The sequence below is a fragment of the Odocoileus virginianus genome, unplaced genomic scaffold (genome assembly GCF_023699985.2).
Source record: "Odocoileus virginianus isolate 20LAN1187 ecotype Illinois unplaced genomic scaffold, Ovbor_1.2 Unplaced_Contig_15, whole genome shotgun sequence".
NCBI classification, from domain to species: Eukaryota; Metazoa; Chordata; class Mammalia; order Artiodactyla; family Cervidae; genus Odocoileus; species Odocoileus virginianus.
Genome location: NW_027224332.1, coordinates 189,829 through 215,512, shown reverse-complemented (window position 1 = coordinate 215,512; position 25,684 = coordinate 189,829). Strand labels below are relative to the sequence as shown.

The 25,684-nt window shown below is 34.7% G+C and overlaps 1 protein-coding gene across 2 annotated transcripts in view; it reads left to right on the top strand.

Annotated features, from left to right (window-relative positions):
* Nucleotides 1–25,684, top strand: part of HELLS (helicase, lymphoid specific) — a 38,396-nt gene that overhangs the window by 3,104 nt on the left and 9,608 nt on the right. For both annotated transcript variants that reach the window (XM_070464114.1, XM_020912867.2), the window contains 13 exons: nt 2,443–2,565; nt 5,407–5,463; nt 8,316–8,352; nt 8,442–8,506; nt 14,288–14,329; nt 17,381–17,605; nt 17,976–18,158; nt 18,761–18,904; nt 19,571–19,767; nt 21,771–21,867; nt 23,134–23,295; nt 24,350–24,489; nt 24,583–24,721. In XM_070464114.1, coding sequence (XP_070320215.1) covers nt 2,449–2,565; nt 5,407–5,463; nt 8,316–8,352; nt 8,442–8,506; nt 14,288–14,329; nt 17,381–17,605; nt 17,976–18,158; nt 18,761–18,904; nt 19,571–19,767; nt 21,771–21,867; nt 23,134–23,295; nt 24,350–24,489; nt 24,583–24,721 — 1,605 coding nt within the window. In that variant the 5' untranslated portion in view covers nt 2,443–2,448. The remainder of the gene's footprint in view (nt 1–2,442; nt 2,566–5,406; nt 5,464–8,315; nt 8,353–8,441; nt 8,507–14,287; nt 14,330–17,380; nt 17,606–17,975; nt 18,159–18,760; nt 18,905–19,570; nt 19,768–21,770; nt 21,868–23,133; nt 23,296–24,349; nt 24,490–24,582; nt 24,722–25,684) is intronic.

Sequence of the window (25,684 nt, the reverse complement as noted above, 5' to 3'; positions counted from 1 at the left end):
TTTTATGAACAGGTATTGAAAGAATTTTGTTACTTTTTGTCCTTGACATAAATTACTCTTACCTCAGTTACTGTCGAGAAAATTCCAGTAAGTCTCTTGTAGGTCTTTGGAGCTAAAAAAAATTCATCATACAAAAGTAATGATCCCTTTTAGGAGAATACAGTATTTATGGGCATATATTTAGAAGTACTTAAGAGAGGAAGAGCTAGCTTAAGTTCTTAATGAGAAGCATTTGCTTTGGTTTAGGAGATTGTAAGGTTTGTGGAGAGCCTGGAGAATGATTTTTACATTCATTTGCTACAGTTATTTTCTTTGACTTTTCACCTGCATTTCCTTTTGAAAGAAGTCATTGTTAGTCTAGAAGTCTTTAGAGTAGCCTTAATGTCTGTGTAGTGGGGGGAAGGGAAAGGTAAGAGTTGTGAGGGTTCTTGGAAAGGTAAAAGGAAAACAGCTCATATTGTGTACACTGAAGTAGAACTCCCTCTGCAAAAAGAAAAGAAAAAAAAAAAAAAAATTCTGGGCTTGGGAGAGGTGATGGGATAGACAATAAAGAATTTATACTCATGGTATCCATTGGCATACTCTTTTACCCATGAAGAGAAACTTACCACCAGGCATTCAGTACTTTCCACAGATGAAGTTATGATTTGCTTTAGTATAACAAATAACAAAATTAAGAAAGAGGAATGATAGATGAGAAGATCTACTACAAAATTATTTTGAAATATGGAAGACTGGGTTTAAAGGTTAACCATTGACATAGTCTGTTATAAATTATTGTTCCATGATGGCATGTTAAAGGTTTAATTATTTTTAAAATGTATGCTAATTTATTCTGAACAAGACTTAAAGCAGCAGATAAATTAAGCCCAAAGGATTTTAACTAAAATATAAAAATAAAGTTAAATATAGTTATTTTTATAAAAGTCAAGTAATTTCATTTCATTTATAATGTCCATTGCATTCAGTGACTGACTGTTGGAATCATAGTAGCATATTGGTAATAGTAAAAGAAAGGCCATCCTAAAATAACTGAAAATAATTTTATGAGATACTAACAGATTATTTGCTTGGAGAAGCAAATGGATGATTTTTAAAGAATTTTAATTTTCTTGTAATCCACATATATTACTTTCATTAGATTTATTCTTTGATGTCTTATTGTCACTGCTTTTGTAATAGAAAATAAATAATTTGTTTTGAAAGAAAAGTTAGATGACGTAACATCTGAGAAATACAAGCCAGTGTATAATGGTGTCTGGTTTATAAGGTCAAGCCTTAACCACTGAATTAAATTTACTTCACACACACACACACACACACACACATGCAGGAGTGGGATTGCTGTTTAGTAAGATTTGCACATATTCAACTCTTTCTTGATTTTAGCCCACTTAGTGCTTTTCTTTTGAGTTCAGATTACAGTATTTAGTTGGCCACTTATAAACTGGCTTTGGCCTCTGCCTGTTTATGTAAATAAGGTTTTATTGGAACACAACTTTGGTTTATATATTTATTGTCTGTAACTGTTCAAAGGCAGATTTAAGTATTCGCAGTACAAACCATATCATGCTGAAATATTTAAATATTTGCCCTTTTACCAAAAAAAATTTGTGGACCATTGAACTATGCTGTTTGTTTGTTGCTTTTGTTTTCTCTCTTGTGCCTTCTGTTTACTTTTATTGTGACTTGAGAGATCCTCCTTAGCCACTAGAATGTTGCATACTTTTATAAATGAAAAATAGTGTGTGACAGCAATATGAAAAGCAGAGGTTTGTAGATAGAAGTTGTACAGAGGTCAAAGATAAAGCTAAGAGTATGAGAGTAAAAGGAACCTAAAAGGTAAGGGCAGATCTTGGGTAACACAATACTGAGGAGAAAAGAAGCTTAAAAGAAATTAACAGTAGATTTAGCTTGTTGAAATATTTTAACAATATTGCATTTAAATTCTAAAACCAGATGTTCTAGTCCTTAGCCAATGAGGTTATCTTCTACTTCAAGTGCTCTTTCACATAAAACTGGTGTATAAAATTTTTCTTTTTCTGAAATCATTTAGTTTTTTAAAAACTTAATTTCAACTTGAATTAAATATTTACTTTCTAATTGTAATTTCAGATATTTTGAAAACGGGCCTTCAGTTTTGTAGATGCCAAAAACCATGTTTTCAGTGTCTGAAATTTCAATATTTTGGTAGTCAAGCTATTAACATATTTTACCAGATTGCCTGTTGAACCCCAGAATCATATTTTTTTAAGCTATTCTAGTTTTTTGTTTGAAGATAGGCATTTTTAGTAAGTGAATTTAATATTATAAAAATATTTTATTATAGGAAATATATTAAACCTAAAGTGCAGTTCTTTAGTCATCTTTGTTACACATTGTGCAGAAAGATCAATGTATGTCGGCAAACTTAATACTTATGGAAACTTTCTCTTTGGATAGGCTCGCATGTCTTGGGATAGAGAGTCCATGGACATTCGATATCGTAGACTTCAACATTTGCTTGAAAAAAGCAATATTTACTCCAAATTTTTATTGACTAAAATGGAACAGCAGCAGTTAGAGGTATGTATGTGTGATTGATTATAGTTAACAGCTTAATTTTTTTAAAAAAAGCTTTATTGAGATAAAAATTATATGAAATATAATGCACACATTTTAAAATTTAGAGTTAGGTGAGTTTTGACCTGTGTAACCATCACTACAGTCAAGATAAAGAACATTTCCATTACCCACAGAAGTTCTCTTCTCTCAGTGATCTCTGCTTCTGGCTCTGGGCAAACACTGATCTCTGTTTGCTATAATTATAAATTGGTATTGATTTTTCTAGAATATTATATGGATGGAATCATAGGAAAAACATTCTTTTGGTGTTTCGCTTCTTTAGCTCAGCATATTTTTAAGATTCACTTGTGTGTATTTATTTAATAGATCATTTTTATTCCTAAGAAGCATTCCATTGTATGAATATACTAACATTTTTTAAATTCACCTTTTGACTGATATTGTATTCTGTCCAGTGATTTTTTTTTTTTTTTTGGATGCTAGAAATTTTGTATTTTATTTTGCTCAGTCCTTTTTTTTTTTTAATGCTTTATTGAAATGTAATTGATACACACAAAACTGTACATATTTAAAATGTATACCCATGAAGCCACCCCAACCGTGATAATGAACATAACCATTAATTCCCCAAAATTCTTTCTGTCTCCTTTTTAATGAGATATGACATAGAGCGTTATATTAGTTTCAGGTGTAATGATACAGTATTGCTGTATATTTCAAAATGATCACCCCAGTAAGTCTAGTGAATGTCACCATACCTATTTAAAAAAATTTTTTTTCCTTACAATGCACATTTTTAAGATTTACTCTCAGCAGCTTTCAAATATGCAGTAAGTATGGTGGCACACTGGTAAAGAATCTGCCTGCCAGTGCAGAGATGCAGGAGATGCAGGTTTACCTCTGGGTTGCAAAGATCCCCTGGTAGGAAATGGCAACCCACTCCAGTATTATTGCCTGGAAAATTCCATGAACAGAGGAGTCTGGTGGGCTATATTCCATGGAGTCACAGAGAGTCGGACACTATCGAGCATGCAGCACACACATTATTCACTGTGGTCACCATGCTGTATAGTACATCCCCTTGACTTGTTTATTTTATAACTGGAAATTTCTACCTTTTGACCCTCCCGACCCTCCAACACTAATTTGTTCTCTGTATCTGAGCTTTTTTTTTTTTTTAAGATTCCACATGTGAGATTATATAATATTTATCTTTCTCTTTAATTTTACTTAGTATAAGGCCCTCAGATCCATCCATATTGTCACAGATAGCAAAATTAGATTCTTTTTTTATGGCTGAATTCTGCCCCCTTTTTAATTCCCTGCCATCCCTCACTTCCTGGCTTTCCTCATTTCCTGTCTTCTGATCTGCTTTCTGTAATTATAGGTTTGTCTTCATTTTCTGTTGGTGACAGTTTCTTTTAGCTTTTATGTTTGAAAAAGTCTTCATTTACCTTCATTTTTAAAAGATTATCTACAGGATGAAGAATGTGTTTTTCTTTAGTGCTTCCCCCACCCCCCCTCATGCAGTATTTTAATTATATTTCACTGCTTTCTAGCTTTCACTGTTTCTAAGAAAGCCCAAGTCCTTATGATGGCCAGAAGACCATAAGCAGTCTGGTTGCCTCTCTCAACCCCATTACCTTTCAAACCTTGTTCCAGGTGTGTTTCCTGCTTGGAACCCTCTTCTCAATAGATTCCTGCCTGGCTTACTTCATTATCATCGTCAAGCTTTGGCTTAAATATTTTTCCAATGAGACCTGCCCTGACAACCTTAAATAAAGTTACCTAGCACCTCTTCCTTCATCTTGTTTACCTTGTTTTGTTCTTCCCATTGCATTTATCATCTAAGACACTGTATTGTTTATTTCTAAGTCTACTATAATAGATGAAGATTTTAAAACTTGGGCTAATGTTAACACTACAATAAATCCTTTTGTCCCCATCATTGACCGTTAATGGTTATCAATGAAGATTTTGCTACATTTGCTAAATTTTCTTTTTTCTTTGTTGGAGCCCTTTTCAAAACACTATGATAAAATGAAATAGAAAAACAGATACCAAGTTTAATGACTCCTAAGGCAAATACCCTTAACCACCTCTTGGAAATAATTTGAATCGTTTTATGTCCTGCTTTTAAAACTTTGTTAGGGGGCTTTGGAACAGCTTCTAGTCTAAGAATAACTTGGTCCCTCTTCTGAAAGTCTTTCTTGATGCCCTGTGTGTTAAGAGGCCTTTCGGGTTTGGCTGACAGGAATATGAACTCTTCCTGATCCCTTGTCAGTACAGAGATTGTTCTGCCTGCTTTCTAGTTGCTCTTTTCCTGGCCCTCATTTTCTATACTCACACACTGATCAATATTCAGCCTGAGAGTGCCCCTGCAGATCTTCAGAGCTTCTTTTGTATGTTGCTTTCTCCCCTTTGGTACTTTGACCGTGGTTTGCCAGCTCCTCTGAGTTTTGCACTTTGTCTTCTCAACTCAGACTGCAGAGCTCTACTTGGGTTTCCCTCCATTATTTGCACTTGGATGTTGCCTCTAGGCAGGAAGCTTAGTAGGCGGAAGATTCACCTTGTTTGTTTCCCTTTTGTCAGTGTTCAGTGTCCTTTGCTGCGTGATGAAAAGTTGCTGAAAACCGTTGGTATGTTTTATCTGGATTTTAGTTGCTTAAGGCAGGAGGGTAAATCTGTTCCCATTTACTTCATAAAGGCTTGAAGCTCAAGTTTGTTTTTTTTTTTTAATTTTTGTATACAGTTTCTTCGTTGTGATCTTAAGTTATTTGAGATATGTGTTTCATACTTTGCATTTTCCAATTTTGACACTAAGAAAAAATTATCTTGTAGGAGCAGAAGAAGAAAGAGAAATTGGAGAGAAAAAAGGAATCTTTGAAAGTTACAAAGGTAATAAATAGTAAGCTAGAATATTTTATATACATTACCTTAGATATTGAAGACATTCTCTTGTATTCTTTTGACTCTTGATCATCTTTTTAATTTTAACCTTCTTTATCTGATAACCTTTCTTTGTTGGTTGCATAGAAACATGTAAAATCTGTTTCTCAGCATCTTAGATATGGAAGGAGAGCTAAACTGTGACCTTTAGTTTCTTATCCTGTGGACTGTATTTCATAGTAGCAAAATTTCACTTTATAATCTCAGGAAAAATCTACAAATATTTTATTCCTCAAGGCATTTTATAAGTGACCAACTCTTTTGGAGCCTGTAATGATTGCTTTTCTTCATGCCTCTAACTATACCAATAATCTAAATTTGTATCTTGTACATAGCTGTAGCAGTGGAACCAAAACTGGAGTAGATAGCATGTGTGGTAATAGCATTTCAGATAGAGCATCCATTTAGGGATAGCCTGAATTTTAGATATGATCTTTTGGAGGAATATGTTTTCATTTTTTTTAACATGAGGCTTTGTGTGCCATATTGATAGGAATTGTACAGATAACACTTGTGCTAGTGAAAAGAGAAATAATATGGGTAACAATTATTGAGTGCTTACTGTGTGCCAGGTGTTGTTCTAAACTTTACATGTCTTTACTTAATTCTCAAAGTAGCTCTTTTAGGTAGAGATACTGTTACCCACATTTTATGTATAAAGAAGCTGATGCAAAGAGATAGAGTACAGTCCATCCTCATTATTCATAGATTCCATATTTTCCAATTAGCCTACTTGTAATAATCTGTTACCCCAAAATCAATACCCTTGTTTTTGTGGCCATTCACAGACATGTGCATGTGTGGAATGGCAAAAAATTTGAGTCTCTCCATAAGTAACATTCCCAGCTGAGGTCAAAGCTATCTGCCTTATTTAAGCTGTCACAGTGTCAACTTTTGTTGACACAAAAGTGTCCTTTTTGTGTCTATGTAATGCCATGATTTTTGTATTTTTGTGGTTTTGGTGATTTTGTTTGCTGTTTAAAAGACTGTCAGTCACATCGTGCTGCAGTGCTAATTCTAATGTTTCTTATGCAAGAAGACTGTGATGTGCCTTATGGAGAAAATATATCTGTTAGATAAGCTTCCTTCATGTGTGAGTAAATTGCTCTTGGCTTTGAGTTCAGTGTTAATCAGCATATGTTTTAAATGAGCTGTCTTGAAGCAGTACTGTATGTTTATGTACATAAACAGGGTTATGTATTGATCAGTTAATGAAGATGTGCTTGCAGGAACCTAAACTTGTGTTTCTTCTAGATGCACTGATTCAGTGTTCACTAATTCAGTATTCATGATGACTTTATAGAACTTAGCTATTGTGAATGAGAATTGATTAAGTTTGAAGGTCACATAGCTAATAAATTGTAAGCTAGAATTTGATACTAGGATTAATTTCAGACTCCACACTTAATTTCTACCCCAAACTGCCTTTGTTAGAAAATATCAAAATGCCAATAAGAAAAATAGGGAGTGTATCTAAATCCAGTTACTTGATTTTTAGTGTAGTTAGTGGTGATGTTAAAGTACATAACAGGTAACTGTACAACAAAAGCAATTGTGGAAAACTGATACTTGACTCAATTGCTAATTCCAGGGACTTTGGGTTTTTGAAGAATGTACTTATAATTTTACTGGCTTAACCAACCATTTACTCTGTACTCTTCAACCTGTTGCTTAACTGGAGCCCATTATACAGAGCGAAGTAAGCCAGAAAGATAAAGACCATTACAGTATACTAACACATATATATGGAATTTAGAAAGATGGTAACGATAACCCTATATGCAAAACAGAAAAAGAGACTCAGATGTATAGAACAGACTTGTGGACTCTGGGAGAAGGTGAGGGTGGAATGTTTCAAGAGAACAGCATTGAAACATGTATATTATCTAGGGTGAAACAGATCACCAGCCCAGGTTGGGTGCATGAGACAAGTGCTCGGGCCTGGTGCACTGGGAAGACCCAGAGGGATCGGGTGGAGAGGGAGGTGGGAGGGGAGGGGGGACCGGGATGGGGAATACATGTAAATCCATGGCTAATTCATTTCAATGTATGACAAAAACTACTGTAATGATGTAAAGTAATTAGCCTCCAACTAATAAAAATAAATGGAAATAAAAAAATAAAACGGTCTTTACTTTCACCAAGCTAACTTTTTATACCAGGTTTTGGGGTTTTTTTCCTTTTCTAAAGGTGTCAGCCATCATATTCTGTCTATTCCATTTCACTGTTCTCTTGGTATTTTCTTTTTTAGTCCTTTAAATTTTTTACTTCATTTTTATATTTACCTTCTTTGTCATTTTTATTTTTCATGCATGTTGTCTTCCTATTCTTTTCCAGCTCTCATTTTGGGACTGTTTTTGAATGTCTCTTCCTTTCTTTCATCTCCTTCACTAGTATTTTTTCCATTGGTTTTCTCTTTGATAATCTACTCTCAGTTGTATTTAACTTACAAATTATACTGAAATGAGTACTCCTTCCATACCATAACCATTGAGTATCTTCAGCATAAACATAGTTAGAGAAGAGATGTACATGATAGTTACAAAATAAAAATGCCTCTGTTTAATTTTGAAATTTGTCTTACATGGAAGAAAATGGAGGAAAGTAGAGTCTATGGGAAAAAGTAGAGAGTTACAAACAAGTTATAGTAAGGAAATATAGGAAAAGGTTACCTTTTAATAAGCATAATAGTGAAGAATTCTGAATTTGGTTCAACTGCAAGGAAAGCTTAATCAGTGCCTTAAAACTTGTAATACCGTGGAAGTTTTGGGAAAGTAATAGTATAAATCCTTGTTTTGTAGGATAAAAATTCCATTGATGCAAGTGAGGAGAATGCAGGTAAATTTCTTTGTTATAGTTTTGAAGAATATGTGTTTATATTTTTTGCTTAAATTACTTTAAAAACTAAAATGGTGTTGTTTTTATAGTCATGAAAAAGAAGAGAGGAAGAGAAGATGAATCATATAATATTTCAGAGATTATGTCAAAAGAGGTAAAAATAAAGGGGGAAGGGCACATAAGGTTTTATGTTGTGTATAACCTATGTGATATTGATAACTATTACTTAAAGGTGTACTGATTACTGATAATTACCTGTCTTTTCAGCCAGTTAAGTGTTTTAGGGAAGAAGATGGTACTGTCTTCCTGTCTGTTAAAAGATCATGAGCTTGACCTAGTGAGAAATTATTATAACTTCTTATAACCTCAAAATTGTATCTTAAGAAAATTGTTAGAGAGCTAAAACCATAAACTAATTTCTAAAGCCATTTCTGTTTTTACCTTCTCACTTAGTACCTCATTAAATAAAAATTAATTAAAGAGTAGCTTTAATTACAACAAACCCTAAATACTCCTTAAGCATAATATATCACATTCTTAATATTAACAAAAATTCTAAGTTTATTATCTGCTCTACTTTTCTTTTATCTGAAATTATAACTCTTCACATCTTCATAAAGTATAAAGTTTAACATAATACTTCTTTTTTAAAAAGTTAATTTATTTATTTTGGCTGTGTTGGGTGTTTGTTGTTGTGCAGGTTTTTCTATAGTTTCTGTGTGTGGGCTTCTCATTGCAGTGGCTTCTCTTGTGGGACACCGGCTCTAGGTGTGTGGGCTTCAGTAATTGCAGTTCCCAGGCTCTAGAGCGCAGGCTCAGTAGTTGTGATGATTGCTCTGCAGCATGTGGCATCTTCCTGGACCAGGGATTGAACCTGTGTCTCCTGCATTGGCAGGCAGATTCTTTACCACTGAGCCACAGGGAAGCCCCTTAGTACTTGTCTTTACTCTCTGGATATACTCTCTATTTTCCCTTCTTTCCCCATTTAAAAATAATATTCAAAAAAAAAATAATATTCAGGACCCTCTTGATTTGTTGTGGAACACACTGAGACTGCAGTGAAAAACACTTATTAATTAATAATAGTGAAAACACTATTAATGAGGTTTATTCAAGTTTAGCTAGTCACACAGCTGTTATTTTAATTCATCAAATGTTGGTGGCATATTTGCTATGAGCAAGCTTTGTGCTAAGTGGATAAGGTCAATTAGTAAAGAAAGGTTATTGTAATAGGGAGGATTCTATTATAGGTTAATCATTAAAGGGATGTTGCCTATAAGTTTAAATTATATATAATGGCCCATCTCTGGGAACTCTGCTTCCCAGGTAATGAGCATTAAGCTAAATATCTTTGTTTAGCTCACAGGAAACATCCTGACCAGGCCCACCTGTGAATGACTGCAGGGAGGAAGAAATTAACACATCTCCTGATGTGAACTGGGCTTCCCTTGTGGTTCAGCGGTGAGGAATCCACCTGCAAGTGCAGAAGCTGCGAGTTCGATCTCTGGGTCGGGAAGATCCCCGTGGGAAAGGAAATGGCAACCCATTCCAGTATTCTTGTCTGGAAAAATCCCATGGACAGAGGAGCCTGGCGGGCTACAGTCCACAGGGTTGCCAAAGAGTCAGACACAACTTAGTTACTAAACAATAGCATTGATGTGAACCAGGAAATGTTTGACTTTACTCCCTCCACTTTTAGTATAAAAGGAGCCTGAATTCTAACTCAGGCAAGATGGTTCTTTTGGGGCAGGAGCCCACCATCGTCCTGGTTTGCTGGCTTTATGAATAAAGTTGTTATTCCTTGCCCCAACAGCTCTTCTCTCAATTATTGACCTGTTGTGCAGCAAGCAGTATGAACTTAGACTCAGTAACATCATCACTCTTTTTGCCTCAGCATTTATACAGTGAGAAATATTTGGAAGGAAGTAGTCAAATATACTCTTGAGAGTCCCTTGGACTGCAAGGAGATCCAACCAGTTCATCCTAAAGGAGATCAGTCCTGGGTGTTCATTGGAAGGACTGATGTTGAAGCTGAAACTCCAATACTTTGGCCACCTCATGCGAAGAGTTGACTCATTGGAAAAGACCCTGATGCTGGGAAGGATTGGGGGCAGGAGGAGAAGGGGACGACAGAGGATGAGATGGCTGGATGGCATCACTGACTCGATGGACATGGGTTTGGGTAGACTCCGGGAGTTGGTGATGGACAGGGAGGCCTGGCATGCTGTGATTCATGGGGTCGCAAAGAGTCGGACACGACTGAGCGACTGAACTGAACTGACTCAAATATAATTGGAAAATGCTATTGAGCATATAGAGGGGTACATAACTCAAGCCTGAGTTTCATAAATGTTTCATCTAGGAAGTTGAGACTTGAGGGATAAAAATTAAATCATATAAGGGTGGTGGGTGCAGGTTAATAGAAATAATAAGATATAGGGAAGATGCTGGGTTTGTGTTACAGGAATGATAATCTTTGACAAATGTCCAGAGGCAGAAGAGTTCCTGGAAAATTTAAAAAATTTAAAAAGAAATTATATTTGGCTCCAGTTTATAAACAGAAGAGAGGTATAGGATGAAGCTGTAGAGGTAAGCGGCATCAGTTTAGGAAGTTTAATTTCTAACAAGAATACTTAATAGTTGCTATTGTTTTGATTCATTCACAAATTGTTCTGCAAAAAGATTAATCTCAGCTAGGCATTTAAAAAGACAACTCTTCTACCTATTCTCTATATAAAATCTCTTTAGCCTTAGAATATGAATATCTGTATTTATATGATACTTTACATACACACATGTATGTATGTGTGTGCTGTCAGCCACTTACATGTCCTTTTATTCTCCTGCGTATCTCAAATTTGAGATATGCTTAAAATTTCTTGAATGTATTTTACTGTTTTATCCACTTTAGCCTCTGTACATGCTATCCTAAAATTTAATTCTGTCTTTAATTATTGTGCCCTGATGACAATTTTTTCAGAAAATTTGATATAATGTTCTCCTAAGTCACTAGGGTCATTGTCTCCATTCCCTTAGCATCTAGTAGGTAATTCAAAATCAGAACACTTTTATGCTTTATTTTTGATGTATTTGTCTTTGCCTCTTGCTCAGGATTGCATATTCAGGTCTCTAATCCTGAGAGAGGCCTAAAGTGGCCTGGAGTTGGGATTTTAATACATTTGGAAGTGAATCCTTGAATAATGGTGGTAACCACAGCTTGACTCTAGAGCAGGGTTTTGAAAACTTTTTCTGTCAAGGGCTAGATAATAAACATTTTATGACTGAATAGTTTTGTGGGTAACTCGCCCTGAACTTTGCCGTTGTATCCAGAAAATAGTCACAGACAAATTGTAAACCAATGAGCCTGACTTTTTTTTCTAATTAAACTTTCAGTTCAGTTCAGTTCAGTCACTCAGTCGTGTCTGACTCTCTGCGACCCCATGAATCGCAGCACGCCAGGCCTCCCTGTCCATCACAAACTCCCGGAGTTTACTCAGACTCATGCCCATCGAGTCGGTGATGCCATCCAGCCATCTCATTCTCTGTCGTTCCCATCTCCTCCTGCCCCCAACCCCTCCAAACATCGGGGTCTTTTCCAATGAGTCAACTCTTCTCATGAGGTGGCCAAAGTATTGGAGTTTCAGTTTCAGCATCAGTCCCTTCCAATGAACACCCAGGACTTATCTACTTCAGATGGACTGGTTGGATTTCCTTGCAGTCCAAGGGACTCTCAAGAGTCTTCTCCAACACCACAGTTCAAAAGCATCAATCTTTCGGTGCTCAGCTTTCTTCACAGTCCAACTCTCACATCCATACATGACCACTGGAAAAACCATAGCCTTGACCAGACAGACCTTTGTTGACAAAGTAATGTCTCTGCTTTCTAATATGCTATCTAGGTTGGTCATCACTTTCCTTCCAAGGAGTAAGCGTCTTTTAATTTCATGGCTGCAGTCACCATCTGGGGTGATTTTAGAGCCCCCCAAAATAAAGTCTGACACTGTTTCCACTGTCTACCCATCTCTTTGCCATGAAGTGATGGGACCAGATGCCATGATCTTAGTTTTCTGAATGTTGAGCTTTAAGCCAACTTTTTCACTCTCCTCTTTCACTTTCATCAAGAAGCTTTTTAGTTCTTCTTCACTTTCTGCCATAAGGCTGGTGTCATCTGCATATCTAAGGTTATTGATATTTTTCCCAGCAATCTTGATTTCAGCTTGTGTTTCATCCAGCCCAGCATTTCTCATGATGTACTCTGCATATAGGTTAAAAAAGCAGGGCGACAATATACAGCCTTGACGTACTCCTTTTCCTATTTGGAACCAGTCTTTTGTTCCATGTCCAGTTCTAACCATTGCTTCCTGACCTGCATACAGGTTTCTCAAGAGGCAGGTCGGGTGGTCTGGTATTCCCTTCTTCAGAATTTTCCACAGTTTATTGTGATCCACACAGTCCAAGGCTTTGGCATAGTCAATAAAGCAGAAATAGATGTTTTTCTGGAACTCTCTTGCTTTTTTGATGATCCAGCGGATATTGGCAATTTGATCTCTGCTTCTTCTGCCTTTTCTAAAACCAGCTTGAACATCTGGAAGTTCTTGGTTCACGTATTGCTGAAGCCTGGCTTGGAGAATTTTGAGCATTGTTTTACTAGCGTGTGAGATGAGTGCAATTGTGCAATAGTTTGAGCATTCTTTGGGATTGCCTTTCTTAGGGATTGAAATGAAAACTGACCTTTTCCCGTCCTGTGGCCACTGCTGAGTTTTCCAAATTGCTGACATATTGAGTGCAGCACTTTCACAGCATCATCTTTCAGGGTTTGAAATAGCTCAACTGGAATTCCATCACCTCCACTAGCTTTGTTCATAGTGATGCTTTCTAAGGCCCACTTGACTTCACATTCCAGGATGTCTGGCTCTAGGTGAGTGATCACACCATTGTGATTATCTGGGTCATGAAGATCTTTTTTGTACAGTTCTTCTGTGTATTCTTGCCACCTCTTCTTAATATCTTCTGCTTCTGTTAGGTCCATACCATTTCTGTCCTTTATTGAGCCCATTTTTGCATGAAATGTTCCCTTGGTATCTCTAATTTTCTTGAAGACATCTCTAGTCTTTCCCATTCTGTTGTTTTCCTCTATTTCTTTGCATTGATCGCTGAGGAAAGCTTTCTTATCTCTTCTGGCTATTATTTGGAACTATGCATTCTTTCCTTTTCTCCTTTGATTTTTGCTTCTCTTCTTTTCACAGCTATTTGTAAGGCCTCCTCAGACAACCATTTTGCCCTTTTGCATTTCTTTTCCATGGGGATGGTCTTGATCCCTGTCTCCTGTACAGTGTTACAAACCTCCGTCCATAGTTCATCAGGCTCTCTGTTTATCAGATCTAGTCCCTTAAATCTATTTTTCACTTCCACTGTATATTCATAAGGGATTTGATTTAGGACATACCTGAAAGGTCTAGTGGTTATCCTTACTCTCTTCAGTTTAAGTCTGAATTTGGCAATAAGGAGTTCATGATCTGAGCCACAGTCAGCTCCAGGTCTTGTTTTTGCTGACTGTATAGAACTTCTCCATCTTTAACTTTAGACATTTATAAAAACAAGTTGCTGGCTAGAGTTGGTCCATGGGTAGTAGTTTGCCTTTTTACTAGAGGACTGTGAATTTGGACTTAAGATAAACTTCAACTAAGAAAAAAAACAAACTGGAAAATTTGGGAGTAAATATTCCAGTTTTAAGTGCTGCTTATGAATTCAGGATTTTATAAGATGCCATGGGCCTAATTTTGTCTCATGTTTGATTCCTCTGTATGTTAGTTACTTTGCGAGCCTTATCCCCATTTCCTGGCAGAAAATCAGAACAAGAATAAATGTTTGTTGAATAAATAAATGAATGGACCACAATCTTTGTTATTTTGTTTCTGTTTTCTCAATGTTTTAGGAAATTTTGTCTGTGGCCAAGAAAAATAAAAAGGAGAATGAGGTAAGAGATTTATAAGAGATAATAAATTTAGGAGTCATATTTGTGTTCCTGATCATTAGTTCTTTTTTCTCTTAATCACCAGTGTACATTTTTTCTCACTAGTTATCCTATAGCATTCTTCTTTCTTATCTATCAACTTTAAGTATAATCTATTATATGTTCCTTAATGTGTAAATATTAATTTTTGAGTCTTTGAGAGTCTGGCAAACATGCAGGTAACTGTAACTATATGCATATGTACATTCCACATGTATATATTCCACAGCTTGTGGAAGTCCCTTGGGATACTTCTGTCTTGTTTCTGGCCTTCCAAAATTTTCTTTGCTTTTGTTTGAGAAGGCTTGTTTCTGTCCCCACCCTCAACCCTTCATTTTATGTAGAGAGATGCCTTGTGACCTGGATATTTACTATCCAAGGCTCTATAATTACAGGATTTTTTTCTTTCTTCAGTATAAGGTTTGGTTTATGATGCAGTTACAGCCCAACTATGTTAAATGTAAATAAGATTAAGCATATTTTTTTTATAAATCTTAGATGTATTTTAAAAGATAAAGTCCAATCTAATCTTCTATCACAATTTACTGTGAAATTGACCGCACTTTGTAATATATAATAAGTAACATACTGATCTTGTGTTCATTCTGATAAGTTTTGTTAAGTGTATATATCTGTGTAACCATCATCCAAATCAAGATTTTAGCACCTTTTCATTATGGTATAAGGATCTCTGGTGTCCTTGCCAGTCATTTGCCCACCCCTATTTTCTGTTCCTTTTCATTCACTGTGGCTGATAATCATTGATGTTATTTTGTTACTAGTAGGTTCTTTTATTGCTGAGTAGTATTCTATTACATATTATAATGTCTTTATTCATTCTCTTCATGAGCATTTGGGTTGTTTCCACTTTGTAACTATTCTGAATGAGGCTGCTATGATAATTTCTGTAAAGATCTGTGTGGACCTGTTTTCATATTTTTTTGATATATACCTAGGAATGGAATTGCTGGATCATATGGTAAATGAGGTTCAGCTTCATAAGAAAGTAGAGCTATTTTCTGAAAGTGAACCCACCGTTTTACTCTCACTCATTTCAGTCGCACAGTCGTGTTCGAGTCTTTGTGACCCCATGAACTGCAGCACGCCAGGCCTCCCTGTCCATCACCAACTCCCGGAGTCTACCCAAACTCCATGTCCATCGAGTCAGTGATGCCATCCAACCATCTCATCCTCTGTCATCCCCTTCTCCTCCTGCCCTCAATCTTTCCCAGCATCAGGGTCTTTTCAAATGAGTCAGCTCTTCACATCAGGTGGCCAAAGTATTGGAGTTTCAGCTTCAACATCAGTCCTTCCAACAAATATTCAGGACTGATCTCCTTTAGGATGGACTGGTTGGATCTCCTTGCAGTCCAAGGGACTCTCAAGAGTCTTCTCCAACACCACAGTTCAAAAGCATCAATACTTTGGCACTCAGCTTTCTTTATAGTCTAGCTCTCACATCCATACATGACCACTGGAAAAACCATAGCCTTGACTAGATGAACCTTTGTTGACAAAGTAATGTCTCTGCTTTTTAATATGCTGTCTAGGTTGGTCATAACTTTCCTTCCAAGGAGTAAGCATCTTTTAATTTCATGGCTGCAATCACCATCTGCAGTGATTTTGGAGACCAAAAAAATAAAGTCTGACACTGTTTCCACTGTTTCCCCATCTATTTTGCATGAAGTGATGGAACCAGATGCCGTGATCTTAGTTTTCTGAATGTTGAGCTTTAAGCCAACTTTTTCACTCTCCTCTTTCACTTTCATCAAGAGGCTCTTTAGTTCTTCTTTACTTTCTGCCATAAGGGTGGTGTCATCTGCATATCTGAGATTATTGGTATTTCTCCCGGCAATCTTGATTCCAGCTTGTGCTTCTTCCAGCCCAGCATTTCTCATGATGTACTCTGCATGTAAGTTAAATAAGCAAGGTGACAATATACAGCCTTGACATACTCCTTTTCCTATTTGGAACCAGTCTGTTGTTCCATGTCCAGTTCTAACTGTTGCTTCCTGACTCTCCACTAGTAGTGTATAAAAGTTTGAATTCATATCATTGCCAGCATTTCATGTCATTAGTCTTTTTAACCTTAGCTGTGAAATGAATCGTATGTAGTTTTATTTTGTTAATTACTAATGTAGAGTTAATTTTTGTGTTTGTAATGACTGTTAATGTGTTTTCTTTTGTAAAGTTTCTGTTTATATCTTTTGCCCAGTTATTGTGTTATTTGTATTTTTGTTGATACATGAGTTCTGATCGTTGTCAGATATATATACTGTATTTTCTTTCTGTTCCTGGCTTGCCTACTTAGTTTCTTAATGATATCTTTTTTTAGTGATATCTTTCAATAAGCAGAAAATTTTAAATTTTGTAATAGTCCAAATCATTACTTTTTTTCTTTTGGTGGTTAGTGCTCTTTTTATCTTATATAAGAAGTATTTGTCTATCACACGGTTATCAAGGTTTGTGATAACCTTGTGAAAATTTATCACAAAGTTATTCTCTGTTTTCTTCTGAAAGCTTTATGGTCCTTGGTTTGATGTTTAGGTATATCATTTAATCACAGATTTTAATGTATGGAGTGGTGAAACTCATGTTCCCTATATTTCCAGTTGAATATTCAGTTGTTGGCATCAATTATAGGACTTCATTTGAATTGACTTAATCCTTGTTTTCATATTCTTAAAATTGAATTTGGGCATAGCTAACCAATGAAGTCTACCTTTGGTCAAAAGTTGGTGCTGTGTCACAGATAAATTGACACTCTTTAAGTTTGATAGAGTTTTAAACTATGTGTACTTTGTCCCTTTTCCTGTAGTGAAGGTAATTACTTATAGAAAGTAAATAATTTTTATATTCTAGAACAGAACTAACTATAGATTTTTATTCAACATGTGAAGTGATCTTTACTGTGATTATGTGACTGCAAATTTTGATTAGTAGTTACATTTTCTGATTAAGAGGGTAGCAGCATAATTATGTATTAAACTTTTATCTGAACTTTTTTCTTTACAGGATGAGAGCTCCTCTTCTAATATGTGTGTAGAAGATCTTCAGAAAAATAAAGATTCAAATAGTAAAATTAAAGATAGATTATCTCAAACGGTTAGGCAAAATACGAAATTCTTTTTTGACCCAGTTCGGAAATGTAATGGACAGCCAGTACCCTTTCAGCAACCAAAACACTTCACAGGAGGAGTGATGCGGTGGTACCAAGTGGAAGGCATGGAATGGCTTAGGGTAATACGTCCTCAATTTTGATACAAGATACTGTTTCATTTCTATACAATAACCTATTATTATGATATAACACAACTTGAGCTGTTCCTTCTGTGTGTCACTATTATATATAAGACATATATTTCTGTGTAAATACTTATTTTCTAATTTATTTACCCAGAGTAAGTTTTTGAAAGTGAAAATTTATCTTATTCAAGGCTACCAACATTTTTATGGCTTTGGAAACTGAGTTCACACAGTGTTTTTATAACTTAATGTGAATATGTCAGTCTTAGCATAATTATCCTCTTTGGATTAAAGGAAGAAATAAACTGCTGATTCAATAGATGTTTATATCAGCATTCAAATAGAGTGTATATTTTTTGTCCAGATGCTTTGGGAAAATGGAATTAACGGTATTTTAGCAGATGAAATGGGATTGGGGAAGACAGTTCAGTGCATTGCCACAATTGCATTGATGATTCAGAGAGGTGTACCTGGACCTTTTCTCGTCTGTGGCCCTCTGTCAACACTTCCTAACTGGATGGCTGAATTCAAAAGATTTACACCAGAAGTAAGACATGCTTCCTTCTGTTAAATATATTAACATTACACATATTTTATTGTTTTGTTGCCTGAATTAAGTTATAGATGTCTTATTATAATTCTGTTGATTTCTATGTAGCATTGCATCTTATTTAACTTATCTTTCAATATCAGCAATACCTTCTGTAAGTTTATGTAGACTACGTATTAGTCATCTCAGAAATCTTGCCTGTAACATCCCTGGGTGACTTTTAGTGTATTGAATACTTTGACCCACCTGAGACAGACCTCAGTAGAATTTATTTTTTAATTCTATTCATCCTTATTATGATGTTTTCCTTCCATATGTGTTTTAGCCACATCCTTGCCTTATGAGAGGTACACATTCCAGAAATAACTTTGCCATCTCTCTCACCTTACACTTGATTTGTTTTTGTGGATCTTTCTATCCTCCCACTGTAGCCCAGCAATTAAAATTGATTGACTCATTTTATTATGGAAAGATAGAAGTAAAGTTAAGTTAAATTATATTTTTTTTCTCAGAAATGTTTAACTTCATATTTTCCAAATTGTTGTTATTTATATTTTGTTCTAAAGTTTGTTACCAATCAATCTAATAAAATCTTTTAGATTCCTACTATGTTATATCATGGGGCCCAGCAAGAGCGTCGAATTTTGGTGAAGCACATTCATGAACGGAAAGGGACACTCCAGATTCATCCTGTGGTGATCACTTCATTTGAGATAGCCATGAGAGACCGAAGTACATTACAGGTACGAATGGTATTATAGGAGTCTTTGTAATCCATAAATCACATTTCTGAAAATTTATATCACCTTCCAGTAGCATTTGTTTATTTTTTTTTTTTTGATGGAATAGATTGCATTGGGTATATTCCTTTAGAACCTGGAGGTTTATATTAACCAAAAGATTGAGATGAAGATTGTAGTCTGTAACAAGAAAATTAAAGCCTTTGGCACTTAAATCTTGGTAGCCACAACACCATTTAAATAATTTTTTTCTCTTTTCCTGGTTTTTTTTTCTTTTTTAATTTTATTTTTCTGGCTATGATGAAAATTCTAATGCTATTTAATGTCTCAGAGCATATAGAACTAACAAAGTCAGTTCCTTTTTTAGGACTGACTACTTTGCCTAAAGAATGTGAATGGAGATTCTTAAATATATAACAGCAGGTGCACTTTATTAGTTTAAGACCAAGTGAGGACTGTTTTAGGAGTACAAGTATATATCAGTTTCAGAAAATCTAACTTACTCTCTTAGTAGATCAGAGGAAAACATGATTATCTCAATAGATAGACAGATACCATTCAATAAAATTGGACATTCATCCCTAATAAAGTGGTTTTGTTTTTAGAATTGCTTTTAGGAGAAATTGTGAAACCATCATATAAAATGTCTCCCCTGAATTCCTTTTCTAGAATTGCTATTGGAAATACTTAATAGTAGATGAAGGACACAGAATTAAGAACATGAAGTGCCGCCTAATTAGGGAGTTAAAACGATTCAATGCGGATAACAAACTTCTTTTGACTGGTACTCCTTTGCAGAACAATTTATCAGAGCTTTGGTCATTGCTAAACTTTTTGCTGCCAGATGTATTTGATGACTTGAAAAGGTAGGTAAGCCAGTTATTTAATGATTACCTATGTTTTTCTAAATGTCTCAAAATCTGTGCTCATAGATTAATTTCTACTAGGTAGCTGGACTTCAATCATAGCTTTTGGCTAGTTCTTTGTAGTATATATGTTCTCTATTTTTTTCTAGTTTTATTGAAAAATAATTGATATGCATTACTGTGTAAGTTTAAGATGTACAGTATGATGGTTTGATTTACATATATTGTGAAATGATTACCACAGTAGGTTTAGTTAACATCCATCATCTCAAATGGATACAATAAAAAGAAAAAGTTTTCCTCCTTGTGATGAGATTTGTTCTCTTAACGACTTTACTATGTATCATTAAGCCGTGTTAGCTATGGTTGTCATGTTGTACATCATATCCCTAGTGTTTGTTTTATAACTGGAAGTTTGTACTTTTTAACCACCTTCCTCCAAATCCCCCTCCCCTAGTAAGTTCTACTTTTGACACAAATTATGAGAAGAGATAAAAGTGATTTTTAAGTTTTTATTGTATTTATTAAAGGAAAACTTTTATACTGCTTAGCTTTTATTTTTATTTTTTTTGACTATGGCACATGATTTGTGAGATCTTAATACCCCATCCAGGGATTGAACCTGCAACCATGGCAGTGAACGCTCCCAATATCTTAACCACTGGACCCTGGGAATTCTCTACCTTAAAATAATTTTATAAAGTTCCTTATTGTCTTAACTTTCACTTTCATATGGATTTTTCTCATTATATTCTTAAAAACAAGGGATAGAGGTTGACTCCGTCTGCTATCTCACATAAGAAAACTCAAGTGTCAAATTATTAAAAATATAACTAGATAATGCCAGACTCAAAAATATAACCAAGGTCTCTCAGTTTCACCCTCAAGTTTTTTATTCTAGAAGCTGTATTTGAAGCATATATCATAAAGAACAAAATATAAACATAGTTTTTAGAAAATCAATGTGCTCAGAATGGAAAAGTAATGTCTACCAGACATTAAAAATAGTAAAAATAATTGGTTTATACTTTGGCATCGGCGAAGTAAGAAAGTTAATTTTATATGGGAAAGTAACTTTTAATGTTTTTGAGAATGTGTTCCTTCTCGAGTAACAGGATGTTAGCCCAAGGCCAGGCTGTCTTAGGGAACATTTATTGAAAGAGATTTCCAGGTCCTGTGCATTTCTACTGAGTTAGGAAGTAGGAGCTGGGAATCTGAATTCATAAAACGTGCCTCAGGTGATGAAATTTTGGGAATATCTGGTCTATCTACTGTTATTACCATTTTCCCTAATTGTATGTACTGACAATATTAGTGCAGACATGCTTATATTTAATAGTTCATGTTAATATGGCTTTGTTTTGTTTTGTTTTACATTGTGAAGACCTTAAGGATATTAATAGAAATCATTATCGGCCTTCATGTATGTTGAATACTAAAACATTGTAGTGGGTCACATTTTTACCAAAAGAAAGAGAGTCATATGCCCTTGATTTTCAGAGACAGTTTTTATTTCTATAACTTTATTAAAATGTTTCATAAAATGTGTATCTTAGGATGTGAGGGTGATGTGGCTGTGACATCTGTTATCCCACTGATAGCTAAGGTGGCTTTGACTATCGAGGCCAGTGTCCCTTTCCTCCCATGAATGAGCTATGTGCATTCTTCCTGAAGTGCATATTTGGTGGAAGAGGGTGTTTCCCAATAGAGGTGGACCTGTCTCAAGATCCATTTGTAGGAGAACATGGGGTAGGCAAGCTTCCAGAACTCTAGACATATCCAAATGAAGTCTGCCTTTAAAGAAAGAGGGGAAAAAATGTACCTTAATGTTTATTTGGTGTTTATACTATCGTAAGATAATATATTTATAAATCAGAAAAAATGTTCCCTTTGGAAAAATGCTGCTTCATAATATACAGATTAATATAAAGTTTAAAATGTAAAAATGTATTAATGTAATTGATTTATATTGATAGGTTAACTTATAATTTTTTCTTTTACAGCTTTGAATCTTGGTTTGATATCACTAGTCTTTCTGAAACTGCTGAAGATATTATTGCTAAAGAGAGAGAACAGAATGTATTACATATGCTGCATCAGGTTTTTTGATTTTCTTATTCTGCTTACTATAGACTCACAGAATAAAAAAGACACCTTAGAAATTACCTATACAGCCTGTTGTAGATTTTGAAAAATGAGCTTCCTGCACCCCTGTTTAACTTATTCTCCTGTCCTTTCCCCTCCTCCAGAGGTCTCATGGTATGATAGCAGAACTAAAGTGATTTTTCAAACTTTTGTCCTTTCCACATATACTCATTTTATCTGTAATGGTTATATACATGTTTGTCAGCCAAAAATAAAAATAAGTGATTTTTATGCAGTGTTTGCCAATAATAGTTGCATAATTTACTTATAAACTGTGTGATCCATTCTGCCATTTTATACAGATTCTATCTATCCTATCTGTCTTTAAACAAATACAGTTTTTCAAAAGTTTCTTATGTGGGCCTGAATTTCTTCTCAATTGTGCTTTGACAATTTTATTCAAAATCTTTCTGAAAAAGTTTTTTTGGCTTTTCAAGTTTTTTGACTTTGAAGTGAGACAGTACAGAAATCAAGGTAAAAATAATATCTCAAATCATATGAATGTTTTTTTCTGATAATTGCATCTAGGTGTATTTGTTTCTGGACTGCTGCCTACAGATACTTTTTTCTTAACCTGCTGGTAATGTTCTGTTTCTGGCTAAATTAAAGTCTTACTGTGCTTCGCTCTATACCTGTGAAATACTTAAGTACAGAGCCCTAAAAATGAACTTTCTATATGTAAATTTTAAGATAAGGCTGTAAAGGTGTCTTTTAAACCCCAGAACAGTTTGATAATGGTATAATTATTGCTTCTCTGTTGTTTTTAAAATGTGGAAATATCTTGTCATCACAGCTGATGAAAGAATAATTTTTAAGTCTGAAGTTTTAAAACTTACTGAAGGAGACTTTTCATGTCTACTTTTCTGGGTCAGTTGTTTTTGGTTTTTTTACTAATTCAAAACCTCACTTTTAAAAAATATGGGCTACAACTTTATCCCTAAGAAGTATATATACCATCTTCTTATTTTTGCTTTTTAAAATATTCAAGTTATACTAGAATTTTTGTAAAATTAATAAGTTGTGAACACAGTTAAACACTGTGAGTTTATCATGTGGTCTGGTCCAGAAAATTTCATGGAGATATTTTATATCACTTTTTGAGATGTGATAGGTTCATATAGGAAGAAAAGAAGAAGGGATAAAATGGTATTTGGGAGAATATTCCTTGAAAATACAGAAATGTTTAATGTTTACATGTATTTATTCATGTTTAAATTTTAGATTTTAACACCTTTCTTACTGAGAAGACTAAAATCTGATGTTGCCCTTGAAGTTCCTCCTAAACGAGAAGTAGTTGTTTATGCACCACTTTCAAAGAAACAAGAGATCTTTTACACAGCCATTGTGAACCGTACAATTGCAAACATGTTTGGATCCAGTGAGGTAGAGTGTGGACTTGAAATAACCTGTAAATGACAGTTGGCATAGAAAATTTTCATGGTTCATTTCAGTCTTAAAAGGCTCATCGCCTGTTTTCATGAATTTTTATAATAAGGCTCATTACCTGTTTTCATGACTTGTTGAGGTTGAATTTCTAATTGGAGTATAAGGCATCAGGCCAATAGCAAAAACTGTCTAAAGTTCAAGTGATGGTCTCTGCAATAACTGCTTTATAGTCATCTGAAATACTGTGTGGGGGTCAACTTAAAAATAAATTTGAGCAAGCACACAGTATACTAAGGCTTGCCAACTAGACCAGTCACCTCAAATATATAATCCCTTTACAGGAGGGTGTTGGTAGCCAAAAACTTAAATAAAATCCTCTCTCTGAAAGAAGCATCTCTTTTAGTCTCCCATCATATTATAAGAAATTGAATTGGAATGTGATTATCTTACAACTGGAGATCAGGAGACCCTTAAATTTTGTTGAGATGTCCAGATTTTTGACTGTTTGCCATGTACCTTTGTGTTTCTTTTCAAAGTACTCATGGTTATGCATCTTTGTTTTGTACAATCATTAGACCATTTTTATTTTAATTAAAGGAATCTCTGACTTTTTAGCTGTTAGAAAATTAAAAGTTGTCTTTTGGGAGGAATTTCATTGCTGTATTATACCAATCCAAAGAAATACCCTCTGTAATGATACACAGGGTCTTATTTTAGCCCAAAGCTATTAAATTCCTTTATATAAATTCAGAAGTTATATTTATCATTTTTTTCCACTGTGATATGAATGCATTAACTCTGAAACTAGATATGGGCATCAGTGTTAAAATAATGAAATTTCACAGGAAAACGTTTGCATTTGGCTATAGTTTATGGATCCTTGTTTTGCACCTTTGAAAATTATGAAATTCAGTGATGAAAGACAAAAGTTTTTTAATATCTTAAAACACTTTGTACATAAAAATATTATGCCCTACTTTATATATATGTATGTATAGAATTTAAGGGTATGCTTTTTAAACAGATATTCCTTTAATTTGTTCTGTTACAGAAAGAAACAGTTGAGCTGAGTCCCACTGGACGACCAAAACGCCGAACTAGAAAGTCAGTAGATTACAGCAAAATAGATGATTTCCCTAATGAATTAGAAAAATTGATCAGCCAAATACAGCCAGAGGCAGACCGAGAAAGGTGTGAGTTTAAAAATAGATATTTTAAAAGTATTCTTTAAACTGTATTTTTTTTTTTATTTCTTGTATTCATGGATTATACATTTTTGGGCAGAACTGTTGTGGAAACAAATGTCCCTATAGAATCTGAAGTTAATCTGAAGTTGCAGAATATAATGATGCTACTTCGAAAATGCTGTAACCATCCATATTTGATTGAGTACCCTATAGATCCAGTTACACAAGAGTTTAAGGTAAATACTATTTAATAATATACTATTTTGATTTCTGTGACTTTTTTATGTCATTTGAAAGTGTCATTTTGTTATTATTTGCAGTAAATACTTTGCTGTTTGTCATGAAGATTGTAATCTTTTTAGTAAGTAGAGATGATAGTCTTCTCCCCCCAGATAAAGGTTGTTTTCTATATGTAAGCTAACTAATATTTTATTTATATGTTTTGTATAAATAGCTAAGAATCCTCCTAAATTTAGAGTGACATTAGAAATGTAAGTTTTTTTAGTAACCAGTTGGCTTCCACTCCATGTTTTACTTAGTGTCTGTTTTAGAGATTGTTGTCACCTTTTCAGTATTCCTTTAGTTAGTATTCAGCTTGTCAAAGGCAATATGACTGCTCATTGCTTAAATTTCAATGAATAGCCACAGAACAGAACAAAAAGTTGATGTTGAGTTGCAGGCTCCCAGATTAAATTTTAGAGTAGGTTCCTCATCCTTGGCATATTGACATTTAGGACCAGATAATTCTTGGTTAAGGAGATACAGGCTTTTGGGCTATAGCCCAGTTGTCCAGCATCCGTAGCCTCTAGCCACCAGATGCCACAGTAATTCCCCTCCCCCCAGCTGTGTCAACCTAAAGTATATCTCAGGCACTGCCCAGTATACCCTGGGGGTGGAGGACAAATTTGCCCCAATTAAGAAGACTGCTTTAAAGCTTTTCATTGAACAAGGAAGAAGATAATCTCTGGCAGTGATTGATAATTCATCAGAAGATTAATTTCATCTTTGATATTTAGGTTACTTATAAGCTCTTACACTTTCTTTCATTTCTACTAAGAATTTTGGCAGTAATTTTCATACACATTTGGTTGAAAGTGTACTCAGTTATAAAGAATAAACCTCAACATTAAGTTGAACTTAATGTTTTATTATATAGTTTTGGGGTGAGGGGTGGGGAGGATAGATTAAGTATACACTTA